At 37.3% G+C, this 15,031-nt stretch overlaps 1 protein-coding gene across 1 annotated transcript in view; it reads right to left on the reverse strand.

Moving 5' to 3' along the window:
• Positions 1-1,811: 1,811 nt before the first annotated feature.
• pgfb (placental growth factor b) overlaps positions 1,812-15,031 on the reverse strand; it is a 29,319-nt gene continuing 16,099 nt past the window's right edge. The window contains exons 2-7 of the mRNA XM_038291398.1: positions 10,243-10,279; positions 8,294-8,490; positions 6,096-6,175; positions 2,471-2,500; positions 2,318-2,380; positions 1,812-2,226 (exon numbers count right to left, since the gene is read on the reverse strand). Coding sequence (XP_038147326.1) covers positions 2,205-2,226; positions 2,318-2,380; positions 2,471-2,500; positions 6,096-6,175; positions 8,294-8,490; positions 10,243-10,279 — 429 coding nt within the window. The 3' untranslated portion in view covers positions 1,812-2,204. The remainder of the gene's footprint in view (positions 2,227-2,317; positions 2,381-2,470; positions 2,501-6,095; positions 6,176-8,293; positions 8,491-10,242; positions 10,280-15,031) is intronic.

Consider the following 15,031-nt stretch of genomic DNA (forward strand, 5'->3'; position numbering starts at 1 on the left):
TAGATTTGTAAGCGTTATTACATCCCAACGGGTTTTAAATAAGGAACGAATGATAATTTATGCCTGCAAGACTTTGAAGTGGGCTAAACAGCCCGTTAAAAGGTAGCAGGTTTCTACTGTTGTCCTAGCAACAGCTAGACACAGCGGAAGTTGTTTTCTAGAAGGACGACGGACGTCAAAGCCGCAAATGCGCCCTCTATTGGCTCATATGTCAGTCTACATTCTCCATAATATAATATAATATAATATAATATAATATAATATAATATAATATAATATAATATAATATAATATAATATAATATAATATAATATAATATAATATAATATAATATAATATAATATAATATATATAATAATAATATAATTGTTATTATATATTATTATATTATTATTATATATATTATATATTATTATAGAATATATATTTATATATCTATGTATATGTAACCTTGTGCATTCCTAATATAGTATTACATTTTAAAATTATTATATTATATTATCCATCCATTATCTGACACGCTTTATCCCAAGCGGGGTCGCAAGGGGTGCTGGTGCCTATCTCCAGCTGTCTACAGGTGAGAGGCGTGGCACACCCTGGACAGGCCAGTGGGAGTACCCGGAGGGAACCCACTGATCATGCTCAGGGAGAACATGCAATCTCCATGTAGAAAGACCCTGGGCCGGGAATCAAACCCGGAACCTTCTTGATGTAAGGCAGCAGTGCTAGCAGCCCCATATTATGTCATATTATATTATATAATATAATATATTCCTATATATATATTATATAGGAATGGGCAAGGCTGCAAGTTGCCCAAAATTGCTCACCAGGCTAGGGTTTGTGCAAGTCCGCAGGACAAATTCTATTTACAAACTTGTAAAAGTATAAAAGTTTTAAACAATCGAATGCAGGTTAACTCTCTAACATTTATTGCTTGCTAATCCTTGCTAATGCCAGTAAAAAAACAACACCCCCCAAAAGAAAGTTATCTGACAGTCATAGTACTTTTATTATAAAATAAATATTTAAATGAAATAAAAATAATAGCATAGGTAAAATGTTTCTACATCATACATTTTCTTCTTTCGGTGTATGAGGAAAAGATATTACATAACTAACTCAACTGACCATTCCAATACCACTCTGTTTCTATAAACGGACTCAGGAAATCACCTGTGGAGCGAGATTGACAGAGTGTTATGTTACCAAAGGGGACATGTATAAAGCAAAGCACTTTTGTGTTTGTCTTTTTTTTTTAAATGTTGTGAAAATGGTTGTAAATATGTTTAAAATGCATTACAAATACTCAACAATGGATGAGATACGAATAAAAAAAAAATTAAAAAAGGATTTTCTTTTGATAGTTTTCTACTTTACCTGGCGTTACCCAGAATTTGGGTCATTGAATATGACCCAGTTTCTTTATTTGATCACATGGGATGGATTTGCTTTTCCAGTGTTATTTTTAACATGCTTGTTCCTTTAATATTTAGAGCAAATGTGCCTAGTCATGTAAAGAGTACAGACTTTTTCTTGTGAAACACACAATGTTATGATTGGGTTAATGCATTCTGAAGTAGAATAGGAAAATGTGATGATAAGGCACATTTAAATAACTGCCAACTTTATCAACCAGCTCTTCAAATAAAACATTTTCCTATTGAGCATTTTTATGCCCTATTTTTAAACACTAGAGGGAGGCATATCATTGTTGCATGTACAGTGCATATGTACATTTAGTCAAAAAACAAAAACCTTTACAAGTCTTTACAATGATAATCAGAAAAACATAAACTTTTTGAAGGTTGTTGGTCTAACGACTTTAACAATAAATATAGAGATTTAAGTGTAACCGCCTTTAAATACAAGAATAACCGACAAAGTAACTAACACAATAATATCAGGTGGAAGATCAAAACATGAGTCTTTCGTTTTCTACATTGCACTGGCTCCCAGGGATGTCCATTGTGTCAGGTATGTAACAGAGTGTTTCCACCAATCAAATCGCACGTCCTGTTGAACTTCGTCATTGCAGACACCCTGTTCGTTATCGACAGCATGTCAGCAAACCAACCCAGCTGTTGGAGTCTCTGGCAGCAGACACAGTGTTTGATAGATCATTGGAGGAGACTCTTCATGCTGTCACCGGGCTCGATGAATAGACAGCCACGCTGCAACAGGAGGTTGGGTTGCCGCTGAAGTTACCTGCGGGGAATCTGGCACCTGGAGAATGAATAGAGTTGCTGTTTTATCGACATCACCTTAATAGCCTGTTGGTACGTTAACTTTTGTCTTAATAAAAGTGTGCCATTACCTGTCACAGTCTTTTGTTTTTTGTCTCTCCTTTCTCTTCCTTCCTCTTCCTCTTTGCCTTTTCCTAAACAAGGATAAGATAATTGTAAAAAATCCCCACATCCTCTGAAAAAAATATAACTTTTAATCATTGATCTCCGAAAGGGGTTCTTACCTTCCAACTTTCACCAAAGGTTTCCGCTCTCTGAGAAGATTTATAGAAATTATATTACAAAACATTCCCTCCAAAATGTTAATTTTTAATGTATAGTTAAGCTTTATGTAATATGCATGTTTTAAAATAAATACAATACTGTTTAATAGCCCTGCTACCTTTATAGCATTCAATATTTTAGTTTTAGAATAACTTGTTGAGCAGTGTCCCCCTTTCCTCCATGTCCTGTGTGGAGTTTCTTTTACTGTTCAATATTCCTCTTTAGGGCATTTGTAGGAGGTTAAATTATGCTTATGAAGTAATTCAGCTTATCTGAACTCGTGATATATTCATTCTCTGCGAAACAATATATAAACAAGTAAACGGATGATAAGGGTGCTGAATGTAATGCAGCAGAGGTCTTTGAGTTGAGATTAGGACCCAGGACAGCTGCGTCAGTGACTAAGAGCCTATATATCGCAGGCATGTCCAGAGTTGGTCCTCGAGGGCCACTGTTCTACAGCTACAGCTTTAGGAACAACGAAAGAAGCAGTAGTAAAATGCTAAAGCACCATTATTCTCATTGACACACATACAGTCAGACCTTAAAACTTGACAGGAAACTGCCAGTTATCACATTAAGAAGCTAAATGTCTTTTGGAAATAGATTTAAAAGTCAGAACAGATAAAAATTCAGGTTTTGGTCACCATGACAAGAGGTCGGGTTGGTTGAATAAAGGTGCTTTCAAAGCAAAGTACAGTATCATGCATGGTGGTGGCGTCACCTTGCTGAGGGCCTGTTCTCCTGCTAATGGGGACGAATATAGATGAGCAAGACTCGATTACCATCCTTTCACTTCAATCCTGAATGTCCTACAGGTGCTGGTCATAAAATTAGAATATCATGAAAAAGTAGATTGATTTCAGTAATTCCATTTAAAAAGTGAAACTTGTATATTATATTCATACATTACATACAAACTCATATATTTCAGATGTTTAGTTTGTTTAATTTTGATGATTACAAATGACAACAAATGAAAATCTCAAATTCATCATATCAGAAAATTAGAATATTACTGAAGACCAATAAAAACAAAGGATTTATAGAAATGTTGGCCAACTGAAAAGTATGAACATGAAAAGTATGAGCATGTACAGCACTCAGTATTTAGTTGGGCCTCCTTTGGCCTGTATTACTGCAGCAATGCGGCGTGGCATGGAGTCGATCAGTCTGTGGCACTGCTCAGGTGTTATGATAGCCCAGGTTGCTCTAATAGTGGCTTTTAGCTCTTCTGAATTGTTGGGTCTGGTGTATTGCATCTTCTTCTTCACAATACCCCATAGATTTTCTATGGGGTTAAGGTCAGGAGAGTTTGCTGGCCAATTAAGAACAGGGATACCATGGTCCTTCAACCAGGTACTGGTAGCTTTGGCACTGTGTGCAGGTGCCAAGTCCTGTTGGAAAATGAAATCTGCATCTCCAAAAAGTTGGTCAGCTGCAGGAAGCATGAAGTGCTCTAAAACTTCCTGGTATGTGGCTGCGTTGACCCTGGACCTCAGAAAACACAATGGACCAACACCAGCAGATGACATGGCACCCCAAACCATCACTGACTGTGGAAACTTTACACTGGACTTCAAGCAACGTGGATGAAGTGCCTCTCTTCTTTTCCTCCAGACTCTGGGACCTTGATTTCCAAAGGAAATGCAAAATTTACTTTCATCAGAGAACATGACTTTGGACCACTCACCAGCAGTCCAGTCCTGTTTCTCTTTAGCCCAGGCAAGACGCTTCTGACGCTGTCTGTGGTTCAAGAGTGGCTTGACACAAGGAATGCGACAGCAGAAACCCATGTCTTTCATACGTCTGTGTGTGGTGGTTCTTGAAGCACTCACTCCAGCTGCAGTCCACTCTTTGTGAATCTCCCCCACATTTTTGAATGGGTTTTGTTTCACAATCCTCTCCAGGGTGCGGTTATCTCTCTTGCTTGTACACTTTTTTCGACCACATCTTTTCCTTCCCTTCGCCTCTCTATTAATGTGCTTGGACACTGAGCTCTGTGAACAGCCAGCCTCTTTAGCCATGACCTTTTGTGTCTTGCCCTCCTTGTGCAAGGTGTCGATGGTCGTCTTTTGGACAACTGTCAAGTCAGCAGTCTTCCCCATGATTGTGTAGCCTATAGAACTAGACTGAAAGACCATTTAAAGGCTTTTGCAGGTGGTTTGAGTTAATTAGCTGATTAGAGTGTGGCACCAGAGGCCATCAATTTTGAACCTTTTCACAATATTCTAATTTTCTGATATGATGAATTTGAGATTTTCATTTGTTGTCATTTGTAATCATCAAAATTAAACAAAATAAACATCTGAAATATATGAGTTTGTATGTAATGTATGAATATAATATACAAGTTTCACTTTTTAAATGGAATTACTGAAATCAATCTACTTTTTCATGATATTCTAATTTTATGACCAGCACCTGTATATGTATCAAAGTTTGTCTGTTTTAATTTAATAATACTTTAACCATAAAGTATATATATACCTGGAGCATGTAACCAAGATAGTCTTCCCCCTGGGATCATTAAAGTATTTCTAAATCTGATTCTGATAACCTGCCAAGCTGAATTCATAGCGTTTTGCAATGAGGTTTAAATCTATACGTTATAAATCTAGGACGGCTTAAATGCAATCTGTTCAGGGAGAAGAAGGACATCCCATGAAACCTTTCCAGCTGACACCCAATGCCTGCCTACCAAAGTTTGATTTTAGCCAATCACAGTAACAAATTATGATGTCATCAGATGCTGTGAAACTTCAGCTTTTAACAAGCTTGCTGTTGCTGACAAACAGGTATGAAAGCAGCAACTATGCATACATCTTCCTGTGCTGCCATGTTTATTTTGATTCTGCTATGGGCTTGGTAAATCAAGCTCGTACTAAATGTCCCGCCTTAAACTGTAATACTGCAACATGATTGGCTGACCCGTTCCACGTCGGTCTCGAATGGTTAAAGCTGGAGCGGGAAAAGGAGGATTCTTGTGTGTTTAATAAAAACACGAAAATGTAGCCTGTGGGGAAGGTTTCTTTAACCTGAGATTGTCATCACACCTGCTTGTTTTGAATACAATAGCAACATTTTACATAAGATTACACAAAAGTGCTACCAATGCTGATAACACTAATCCCTTAAATAAGAAAATGACGAGTCAATGATATGATTTTTGCAATAATTGTGTTTTCATACTATCAGAATAATAAATGTTTTAAAGAGACTGTTAAAACAGTGCAGTCACATCTGCTTCTAATTTAAGTAATGACCTGATGTCAGCAAGGGTAAATAATATGCTGAATGCTTTTAATCATAGCTCTGAAGGAGAAATAAGTATCATTAAAAACCATAGATTAGAATTTGAGGAAAATTCTCTGGGAGGTCAATTCATTAAATAATGCCACACTAAACTAAATTAAGCAATTGTAGACTATAATAATAAAACATACCATAAAGAAGAATGAATTTGCAGCATCAACTTATTCTTTAACAGCAATTAGAGGGTTTAACTAAATACACATAAAATATAAGAATTCTTATATGTATGTGTTTTAGGTGAAAATTATGAAAAGTTTCTTTTTTTCTTACCTACATTCACATGTCTTATGCTCCACAAAGGTCATCTCAACATATTCTTCACCTGGTTCTGAAGGTCGGATTTTCAACAGCTGTTTAGCAAAGTCAGAAGACACAGTTATAATCACAGGACCTTTCAAAATAACGCATAGTGCCTACACTTTCAAAGATTATATATTTGTCTACAGACTTTAAGGGATTGAAAGAGAAGTTTGTTGAGAAACAATACATGGCTTTCAACATTTTAGCACAACAATCTGAAAAATAAAAAATGCAAGCCAAACCATTCCTGTTTAGCCCTGGCTTTATGGTTCTGACTATTGTCCCAGTGGAAGGTTACCCTCTATATTGGCTGCTAGTAGGGCTGGGCGATATAGAAAAAAAGCTTATCGATAAAAAAAAATGCATATTGATCGATATCGATAATTATTGAAAAGATTTGAAACCATATTTTATGTGCAGCTCTGCCTGGACTTTTTATAATATTGCTAAATGATTTAATTTTAATAAAAAACACAAACACAGACTTCGAATTAAATCTTTATTTAACCAACTTTTTTAACCATAACAGAATTGTTTTAAAGAAAAATAACTTAAGAGACCTGAGTTATGTTATTAAATACTGACAAAGAATAAACTAAAGTGACCAGAAAAGTGACCAAAATAAATATAACAAATAAATAAATGCCCCCCCACCGCCGCCCCCGTTTCCTGCTTTAACCTGAGTTATTACTTTGAAGTTTCTGGCCCCTCAGCATTTTTATCTCAATTGTTAGAACTACGTGGGAAACTGCCCAGAACTGAAAATATATATATATTTTCCGAAGATTCCTCGGAGGAGAGCGGCGTCGGGGCCTACACAGCTCGTACTCCTGCGGGTGTGAGCGGCTGAGATGATAAAAAAAAAGTTGGTTTCGTTATCAGACTTCGTTTTCACTGGTTCCCGACACATTTTCCAGATGACTGTGGTTTGTTTTTGGTCCGACTTGCCATGACCGAAATACTGCCAGACTGCCGAACTACAAAAACCCTTCTTTGAAACAATTTCCTCCGCCTCTCCTTGCTGCGACATCTTCATGTGCTTTGTGTTGTGGTTTGAGAGGGCGGCGCTTGGTGACGGCATGCCTGGGTCCGCGATTGTGATTGGTTGGGAGGAAGCAGTGACTAGCATAAACCTACATGCTAGGCTACAATGAGAAGGAAGGAAAACTACGTTTCTTTTTTATCGAACTTTTATCGACCCTCTTTTTTTCTATTGCGCCACACGTCTATCGATCGATATATATCGTTATTGAATTATCGCCCAGCCCTAGCTGCTAGTCTTGAAGCTCCTATTGGGGATTTTATTCCAATACCTCCCCATCTTTAGCACAGTATGATGTTGCTCGGTTTCACGGTGTAGAAGTTGTGCTTAACATTATAGTGTGTTAGTTTTGCAGGTCAGCCGAAAGGTTCATCCTTGGTTCATTTGACCAGAGTGCATACATCTTGCTGTCTCCACAAAAGGACTTTCTGCTCAGCAGTATTTAACATACACATACTCTGTAAGCCAAGCAAAAAATGCTTTTGCTGCCTGAAAATTCTCCCACCTCGGCTGTTGATCATCTAAAGCTTATATCAAGCTTCTCTATGCACTTCTAAATAAGGCTTTCCTGCCTGACCTGTCAGTTTAGGTGGAGAGACACGTATTAGTAGGTTCGCAGTCATGCAATACTCATAACATTTTCTGTATATGGATTCAAAACTGCTCTGAAAGATGTTTGGACCGTGGGACATATTTAAACAACTTCACACTTATATCCCTGACCTGTCTGCATTATTTAATCTTGTTTTATGTATGTTTACTCACTGATGTTTAAACCTATGAGACCCTCACAGAACTGCTGCCTTTATGCTAAGATGATATTAAATTCAGACAGTCTTTTTAAAAAGAAATTAGTTGCAAAATGTTTCACTTAACAATATCAAGAAGTAAGTGAATGAATGCATATATTCACATGGTTCAGCTTCAAATTACAATTATGAGATTTTGTATTTGGAACAAAAAAACCCTTAAAACCATTTTTTAATCAAACTTTACAATTGTATGCTACTTTGTGCTGTCTACTTTGTGCAGATGCCATAAAATACATTGAATCTTTGTCAAATTTTATAAGAATTAAAGGGAAAGTTTTTATTTTATATATATATATTTTTTGCTGTTCTCTTACCTGCATTGTGACATTTGAAGTTTCAGTGGGATGACACTCTAAGTTTTCATCACCGCAGCAGCCCGCACATCTAACCAACGGCACGCAGGAGGGGCTGTAAATGTGCTCCACCTCTGTCGGGTATTCCTGGACAACTTCCACCAGCTTCTCCATTGTCCGGCAGAAACTGCGACCCCACACCTCTTGAAACATCAACACTGTGAGGAAGAACAGAAAGATAAACCACTTTGAAGATAAATAAATATTTGTCCACTTATAGATGCACTTACAGATCTTGATTTAAAGCAAATTCTCCAAATCTTTAATTAGAGACAAAAATGACTCCATGTACTGTAAATAACCAACACTACTAGTTTATATTTATTTGTTTGAACATTTATTTAAACAGAGTATTAATGACATGCTCATGTAATGTATACAGGGACCTAATACCAGATGTGATATACAGTGTATCCTGTTTCCTACTGCAGAAAAAAAGTACAATGTGCACTACACTTTCCTGTGGGAGTACATGTGTGAAAGTGTCCTACTTGCTGTGAGGGGGAGAAAAGTACAGGGACCACTATAGCCAAACACAGAAGGAAGAGAAAACAAACACTGGGAACATGGCCATGAACAGAACCCTGCTGGAACTGGAGCTGGGCTGCCCCGCAGGCACCTCTGGGACTTTACTGACCCCCAGAGGTCACCGACTGGAGCCTGACACCACAACAGCTGTTTATAAAAGCAGACGGACTGGGAGGAGACGGTCGGGGAAGCATCCACGGTCAGCAGATGAGGCCATGAACTGTAATGTTGTAATACAACGCAATGGGACAGTTTGCTGGCCAGTTACTACTCCTTAACTTCTCTTTTACTTATATGAACTTGTTTCTGTTGCATGAATTCCAGATCCAAATATTGGAGCTGTGCAAGTCTTTAACTTGCAGTTTATATTTCCTTTGGCTGCATTAATTTATAGAGATGTGAGGGAGGGAAAGGATATGAGGAAGGAAGGTCAGCAGTTGGGTAATCCCTTTTAGCTTAGGCATGCCCCGTTATCATCTAGATTCAAATCAAGTATAATGAATGATTGCCCAGATTCCTGAACTTTGTCATGCCTCATATCTAAATAACGCATAGCAAAGATAACCAATTTTAAAACAAGCTTCATTTGGTGACCTCTAACAAAACAAAATATAGGTAAAATATTCCCTTTGTGGGTTTATTTTTATGTGGATGTTCTGTTATGGCACCTTCTGTAAACTGTATGCTGGTTCTGGTTAATTTCAAGTGTCAGATTATTTTATATCTACAAAACAAAGCAAGGTGAGGTAGTCCTCGAGTTGCAGTATTGACTTTATTTACCAGAAAATGCAACAGGCCAACTTTAATTCACGTTTAAGAAGATAAGGGTGGTGGGTGGAGACGGGCAAACAGTAATTGAAAGACAACCTCAGTAACAAATAATGCCATACTGATCACTAAAGACCATATATTTGTGACTTTAGGCTGTTTTATACCCACACTTTCAAAATACCACATGATCTGGAAGTTACTGTATGTCTGTGTACCGGTCATGTTTTAGTTTGCCTAGATGTAGTTTAAGAACTGAAAAAGGGTACATCATGGAAAGAAGCAACAGTCCTACCGGTAGTTATCTCTTGATTATTCTTTAAAAAATATTCAGCTTCAAAGATAAGTAAGTTAATAAGCAACTGGTGCATGTTAATGGTTTGAACCAATCTGACAGGAAGAGGCCCAAAAGGAAAGCTGAAAGCAACAAAATGTTAGTGTGTATGTCGGAGAGCAAACTGTAGAAGAGGCAAACTGAGCTAAACTTGACAAAACAAAAAAGCAAAAAATAAGATAAATATACTTTTCTTTGTAGCTAGAGTTTTTTGCTATGGAATCCATAATATTTGCCAGCACAATTACTAATTTAGAAACAAAAATAAAGAATTACTTACCTCCAGTGGTGCTGTTTGTGTCTGGCATGGGCAAATTCTGCAGAAGAGAAAAAAAAAGCTTTATAAAAAAACAATGAAATAATAAAACATACGCATTTACAATGTGATAAAATTCAAGATTTGACAGGAATAAAAGCAAGTAAGTAGAACAGAGCAAGAAAATCTAATAAGATATTACTCAACATTTGAAAAAAAAAAAAAAATAGATAAAAATATGTTTCTATTCAACAAAGCCTCAGAGTAAAAATGTTTTAAGATATTAATACGGCTATTGCCACAGTTTCAGAGTCGCAGGAGAAAAGCTCCTAAAGTTTTCTAAAATGCAATAATTTGCATTTTAAACCATCTGGTCTGCTAACCTGCAGAAGAAGCACTGTATATGTTGGGGCAGCAGTTAAGCCTGGTGTAATGGAGCCTCGCTTTTAAGGTAATAGAAAAAAGCGAATGAATAAACTATAAGTCAGAGAAGGGAAACCAAAATGGCGAAAAGGGTATCTTGTCACTACATTAGTAACAAAACAAGCAGCGGTAATATGTAACAGTAGTATGTCCTTAAAAATGGAAGACTTATCCCAAAGCACAGGTCAGCTCAACTGGAAAAATCTATTTCAATGATATTTTAATTCAATTCATCTATATAGCATACATTTACAACACATGCTATCTCAAGGAGCTTTACACAGATATTACAGTCAGACTGGTTCAACAATTTCTATCAAAGGAAAACCAGCTGGCTGCATCGAGTCATTGACTCGATAGTGGTTAAAAATGTCTCCTTGCCTCAGGTGGCAGTGCCACAAATTTCAGCAGAAACAAAGAAAAAAAGAGGAGGCTCTAGAGCGGAGCCCTGTGGTACCATCCTGGAGGAGGTCAACAGTCGTTAATATAAAACCAATGATGGTGAAAAAACTTCTATATGAAATTCAGGACTAAAACCATTTAAAATGTGGTTTACACTGCTGCATTGTAGGGATGAGCCACACCAGAACACATTCATTGAAGATGGTCTCCTTATCAATAGTGTTAACTAACACAGGGTGGGCATGCAAGTACATTTTCAACAGGCTAAGTAATTTCGCTATGGTGATAGCTGGTGCTACATAGATCTAAACTAGGTTGACAGTGGATCTTTCTTTCCAACCCAGAATTAGTTCAATCTTTTTGACATGCAGCAGATCCTCGCTGACATGTTTCACAGTGTGCCCAAATGTTTAGGTTAAAAAACCTGCTTCCTGTGCTGTAAGATTCACTTCTCTATTTATTTACCATTGATGGCTTCCCCCCCTGTCTTGATTTCTTTCCCATAATCCCCCCGATAAACAGAGTGAATTTCTCATTCGCCTGGGAAAACACAAAACCTCTGCTTGACTCCATCTCAGGAAGGGAAATCTAGGTTTGATAAAACACCCTCCGGCAGAAATGCAAGACAGGCGGCAGACAACCTGCTTCCGCAATCCTTCGTAACAAGAACTGTATATGATTTTTTTTCTCTCTCTCTGACAAAAGCTTGATTAATTTAAAAAGTCAGTGCAGACTAAAACATGAAAAAGTATTATGCAATATTACGACAGTTGTTTTCGCACCATCTGTTCACTGCAAAAAATGCATCCTCTTCCTGTTTTGAACCAAAGTTACCATGTAGATGAGGATGGTATCACAACACAACAGTCAGGACACTTCTCCAAGCAGCATGAATTATGAGGAACGTCCTGAAGATGAATTCCAGCTCGTACAAACATTTGGGAGAAATATTTTAAACCTTTAGCAAGTTAAGTAGGAGATATATAAACATGTTTTCTATTGCATTTCCTCCGGTAGGCTTCCACAAAGTCACACAAGCTCTGTCATCTTAGAGTTCTGGGAACAGAAGAAGCTTCTCCCTCTTTTTCTCAGAGCAGCTCATCATCTGGCCGGCATGTACAGCTGTTCCTCTGACAGCAGGGTTGTTCTATAAAGTGGCGTCCACCGAACTGTGTCTGCTGCTGCACAAAAACACAGCAGGACAGGAGCTCTGCTCTCTGAATATATTTTAATGCTCAGCATGGGAACGTCACATTGCAGTTTAAACTATTGTTCAGTGTCACTTGCACCCACTCAAGCACTGATTATTTTCCATTCTCTATAGCAACGTCAGAATTAAACAAACCTCGCTCCACAATCACTGTCTTAAGATCCTTTCACTTTTCCTTTCTTTTTTTGTTTTATGGGTCTGCTAAATTACAAGAGCTACTTGGCTTTGACTCTTCAAGGAGTCTTGGGTTAAGCCTTATAAATATGAAACATAAATAAAACTCTGACCTGCAGTTTAAGAACAGATGAGAAGTTGCTGCCATAATATTAAACGTTGTCAGAGATGTCTCAGATAGCTATTCCTCCTCATGCACTTAGCAGTATTACCGTCATTTTGTTATTAGTGGGGGCTGGAGGTGGCTTGACCCTTGTGGAAAAAGAGAGGTTTTATATCAGTAAATTATAAATGAGCTTGACAGACAAATCCCCCAAGCTAGATCAATTTCTAACCGCTCCCCAGTGTCTTTTTTTCACCTAATTTTCCTGATAAAGTCTCATCAAGGGAGATTACCTTTTAGTTAATTAGCTGTAGCAGGGTCTTGTGTCATTTTCATGAATTGTTTTAATGGAAACATGACGCAGTGCCTAAAACTACAAGAGTATTCAAATTAGGCTGAACACTCTAATAGAAAGCTTTCTTATTCAACATTATCATCCTCATTGAAATACAAAGCTATTTACTTTTAACAGGAGACCTCTTCTGTTTGATTTCCACAGTATATCCACTTAGAGTGAGTATTGAAGTCACATAATTACTAAATCTAATCAATTTGTGCATAATTGAATCGTATTACAAATGAGGCTGTTCATTAAAGCCCTTGGAAGTTTCTTGGAGAACAATAATGAAGTAGAAGATTCAATACATTTCTTCTTGATTAAGGGAAACCACTTTAAAGAACTCACACAGGAGACATGGAAGAAGATATTTTGGTTAAATTATATCAAAATTAAATGTTTTGACCAGCGTATAAAATGCAATGGTTATAAACTAGCTTGCTGATCATCCAGAACAAACCCAGTGAAAGCATCCTGCTGTGCAGAAGCTTAACTGGAGCAGGGATGATACAACCAGTCACACTTGATGGAAAATTGAAGCTCAACAAAGGAGAATAATGAAATAAAACTTAGAAGACAATGAAATATAAAAGGCTGCTGTTCTAGCAGGAGAACTATCTCATAAATATTGTTGGTTAGTATTTCTCTTTTGCAAGTTTGGTTTTGGGTTGTACAGCAATTCTGACTGTTTTACTCTTGTGTTGTTAGAGGGCTTGCTCAGTCCCTGAGCTCCTGCTATTATGCCGCAGAGGCCCCAGACATCATCGCTCTCTGGTACTGCACGGCTGAACTGCATCATCTTTAACCTCCTTGCTTATTCCATCTGTCAGAGAAAGGGAAGCGTGTAAAGGGAGCAAAACTTAACCATGACAGAGACTTTGCTTAATGGTTCCAGTTTAGAGGGTCAAGCGGGGGAGGTCAGTACAACAGCAGGTAAAATGGCAAATAGCTAAAAAAAATGTGGATCCGAGCTAAAAAAAAAGAAAAAAAAAAAAGCTATATTTTTTTGAAGAACAGAAAACAATGAAGGACATGGAACAATCACTTAACAACAAAATGCTTCTGTCATTTCAGCTATTACAAAACACTGACAGTAAGGATGTGGGATGTTTTGCATGATAACAAGTAAAAAAGACTGTTTGCTACGAGAGAGCTTACAGTATGTACTGTAAATCAGTCTCAGATTGTTTGTACATCCTTTTTATCCAGGGTTCACATTTTGAATGTATTATATAATAAAATCTTTTTACAACGTTATTGACCATAAAGAAAACTAATCATAAAAAAATACTGAACATTGGCAATATATTCTTTAAGAAAGCTAAAAGGCATTTTGAGCATCTTATCAACACAATGGAGTATTTTAAAAAAATTTTCTTGTGGTTAACAAAGTACGAAAATTTGATCAAAATGAAGCAAACAGCATTTTACAATTATCGAGCATCTATATTAAGACTCCATTCCCCATAAATCCTTCTGCTATCATTCAGTTTTTATGGTCAGCATGGTTAAATCTCTCCCATTTAACATGGCTAATAACATTTGGAGCTGTCAGCCAAGCTTTTAGGACTTTTACTGTGTAAAAATGACAAGTCGAAGTGCCAAACATTTAAATATCAGAACTTCTAACGACAGAACAAACCGTGCACGCAGCTGTGCATCTGGCATAATAACAACAGCAGGGGTCCCTACTCAAGCCTTATTTGATTGCTCTGACTGCCATTGCTTCCAAATAAAAGGCTTCAGAGATGTGGACTCAACATGCAGAGCTGGCTGTGCAGTTTATGTTTTATCAGAGTTTAAAAGCAAAACATGGTTCACGTCAGCAGAGTTGTTTACTTTAATAATGAGAAAAGGCAGACTGGGGAAATCCCCTCCTCAGTTCTCAAGACTTGGACTAATAATGACTTGAGTAAATGGCAGCTCTTGCCAATTATATATAAATATCTTGTTTTCTTATAATGAGTACTCTGTTGGGGGGTGGAGGGGGTGGGGGGCTAATTCCCTTTGACTGGACATCAAAAAGATCACTACAAGAAATGTTTGCTCTGGGTACAACAGATTGGTAGGTTGTTTGTCTGTTATTTTTTTCAGCTTTATTCAGCTGTCATTACACTGTCATAAGGACAGAGCAACGAAATGAACTCTCTGAATTTAACCCATC

This window comes from Cyprinodon tularosa, unplaced genomic scaffold (assembly GCF_016077235.1).
Source record: "Cyprinodon tularosa strain WSP-4 unplaced genomic scaffold, ASM1607723v1 ctg3, whole genome shotgun sequence".
Taxonomy (NCBI): domain Eukaryota; kingdom Metazoa; phylum Chordata; class Actinopteri; order Cyprinodontiformes; family Cyprinodontidae; genus Cyprinodon; species Cyprinodon tularosa.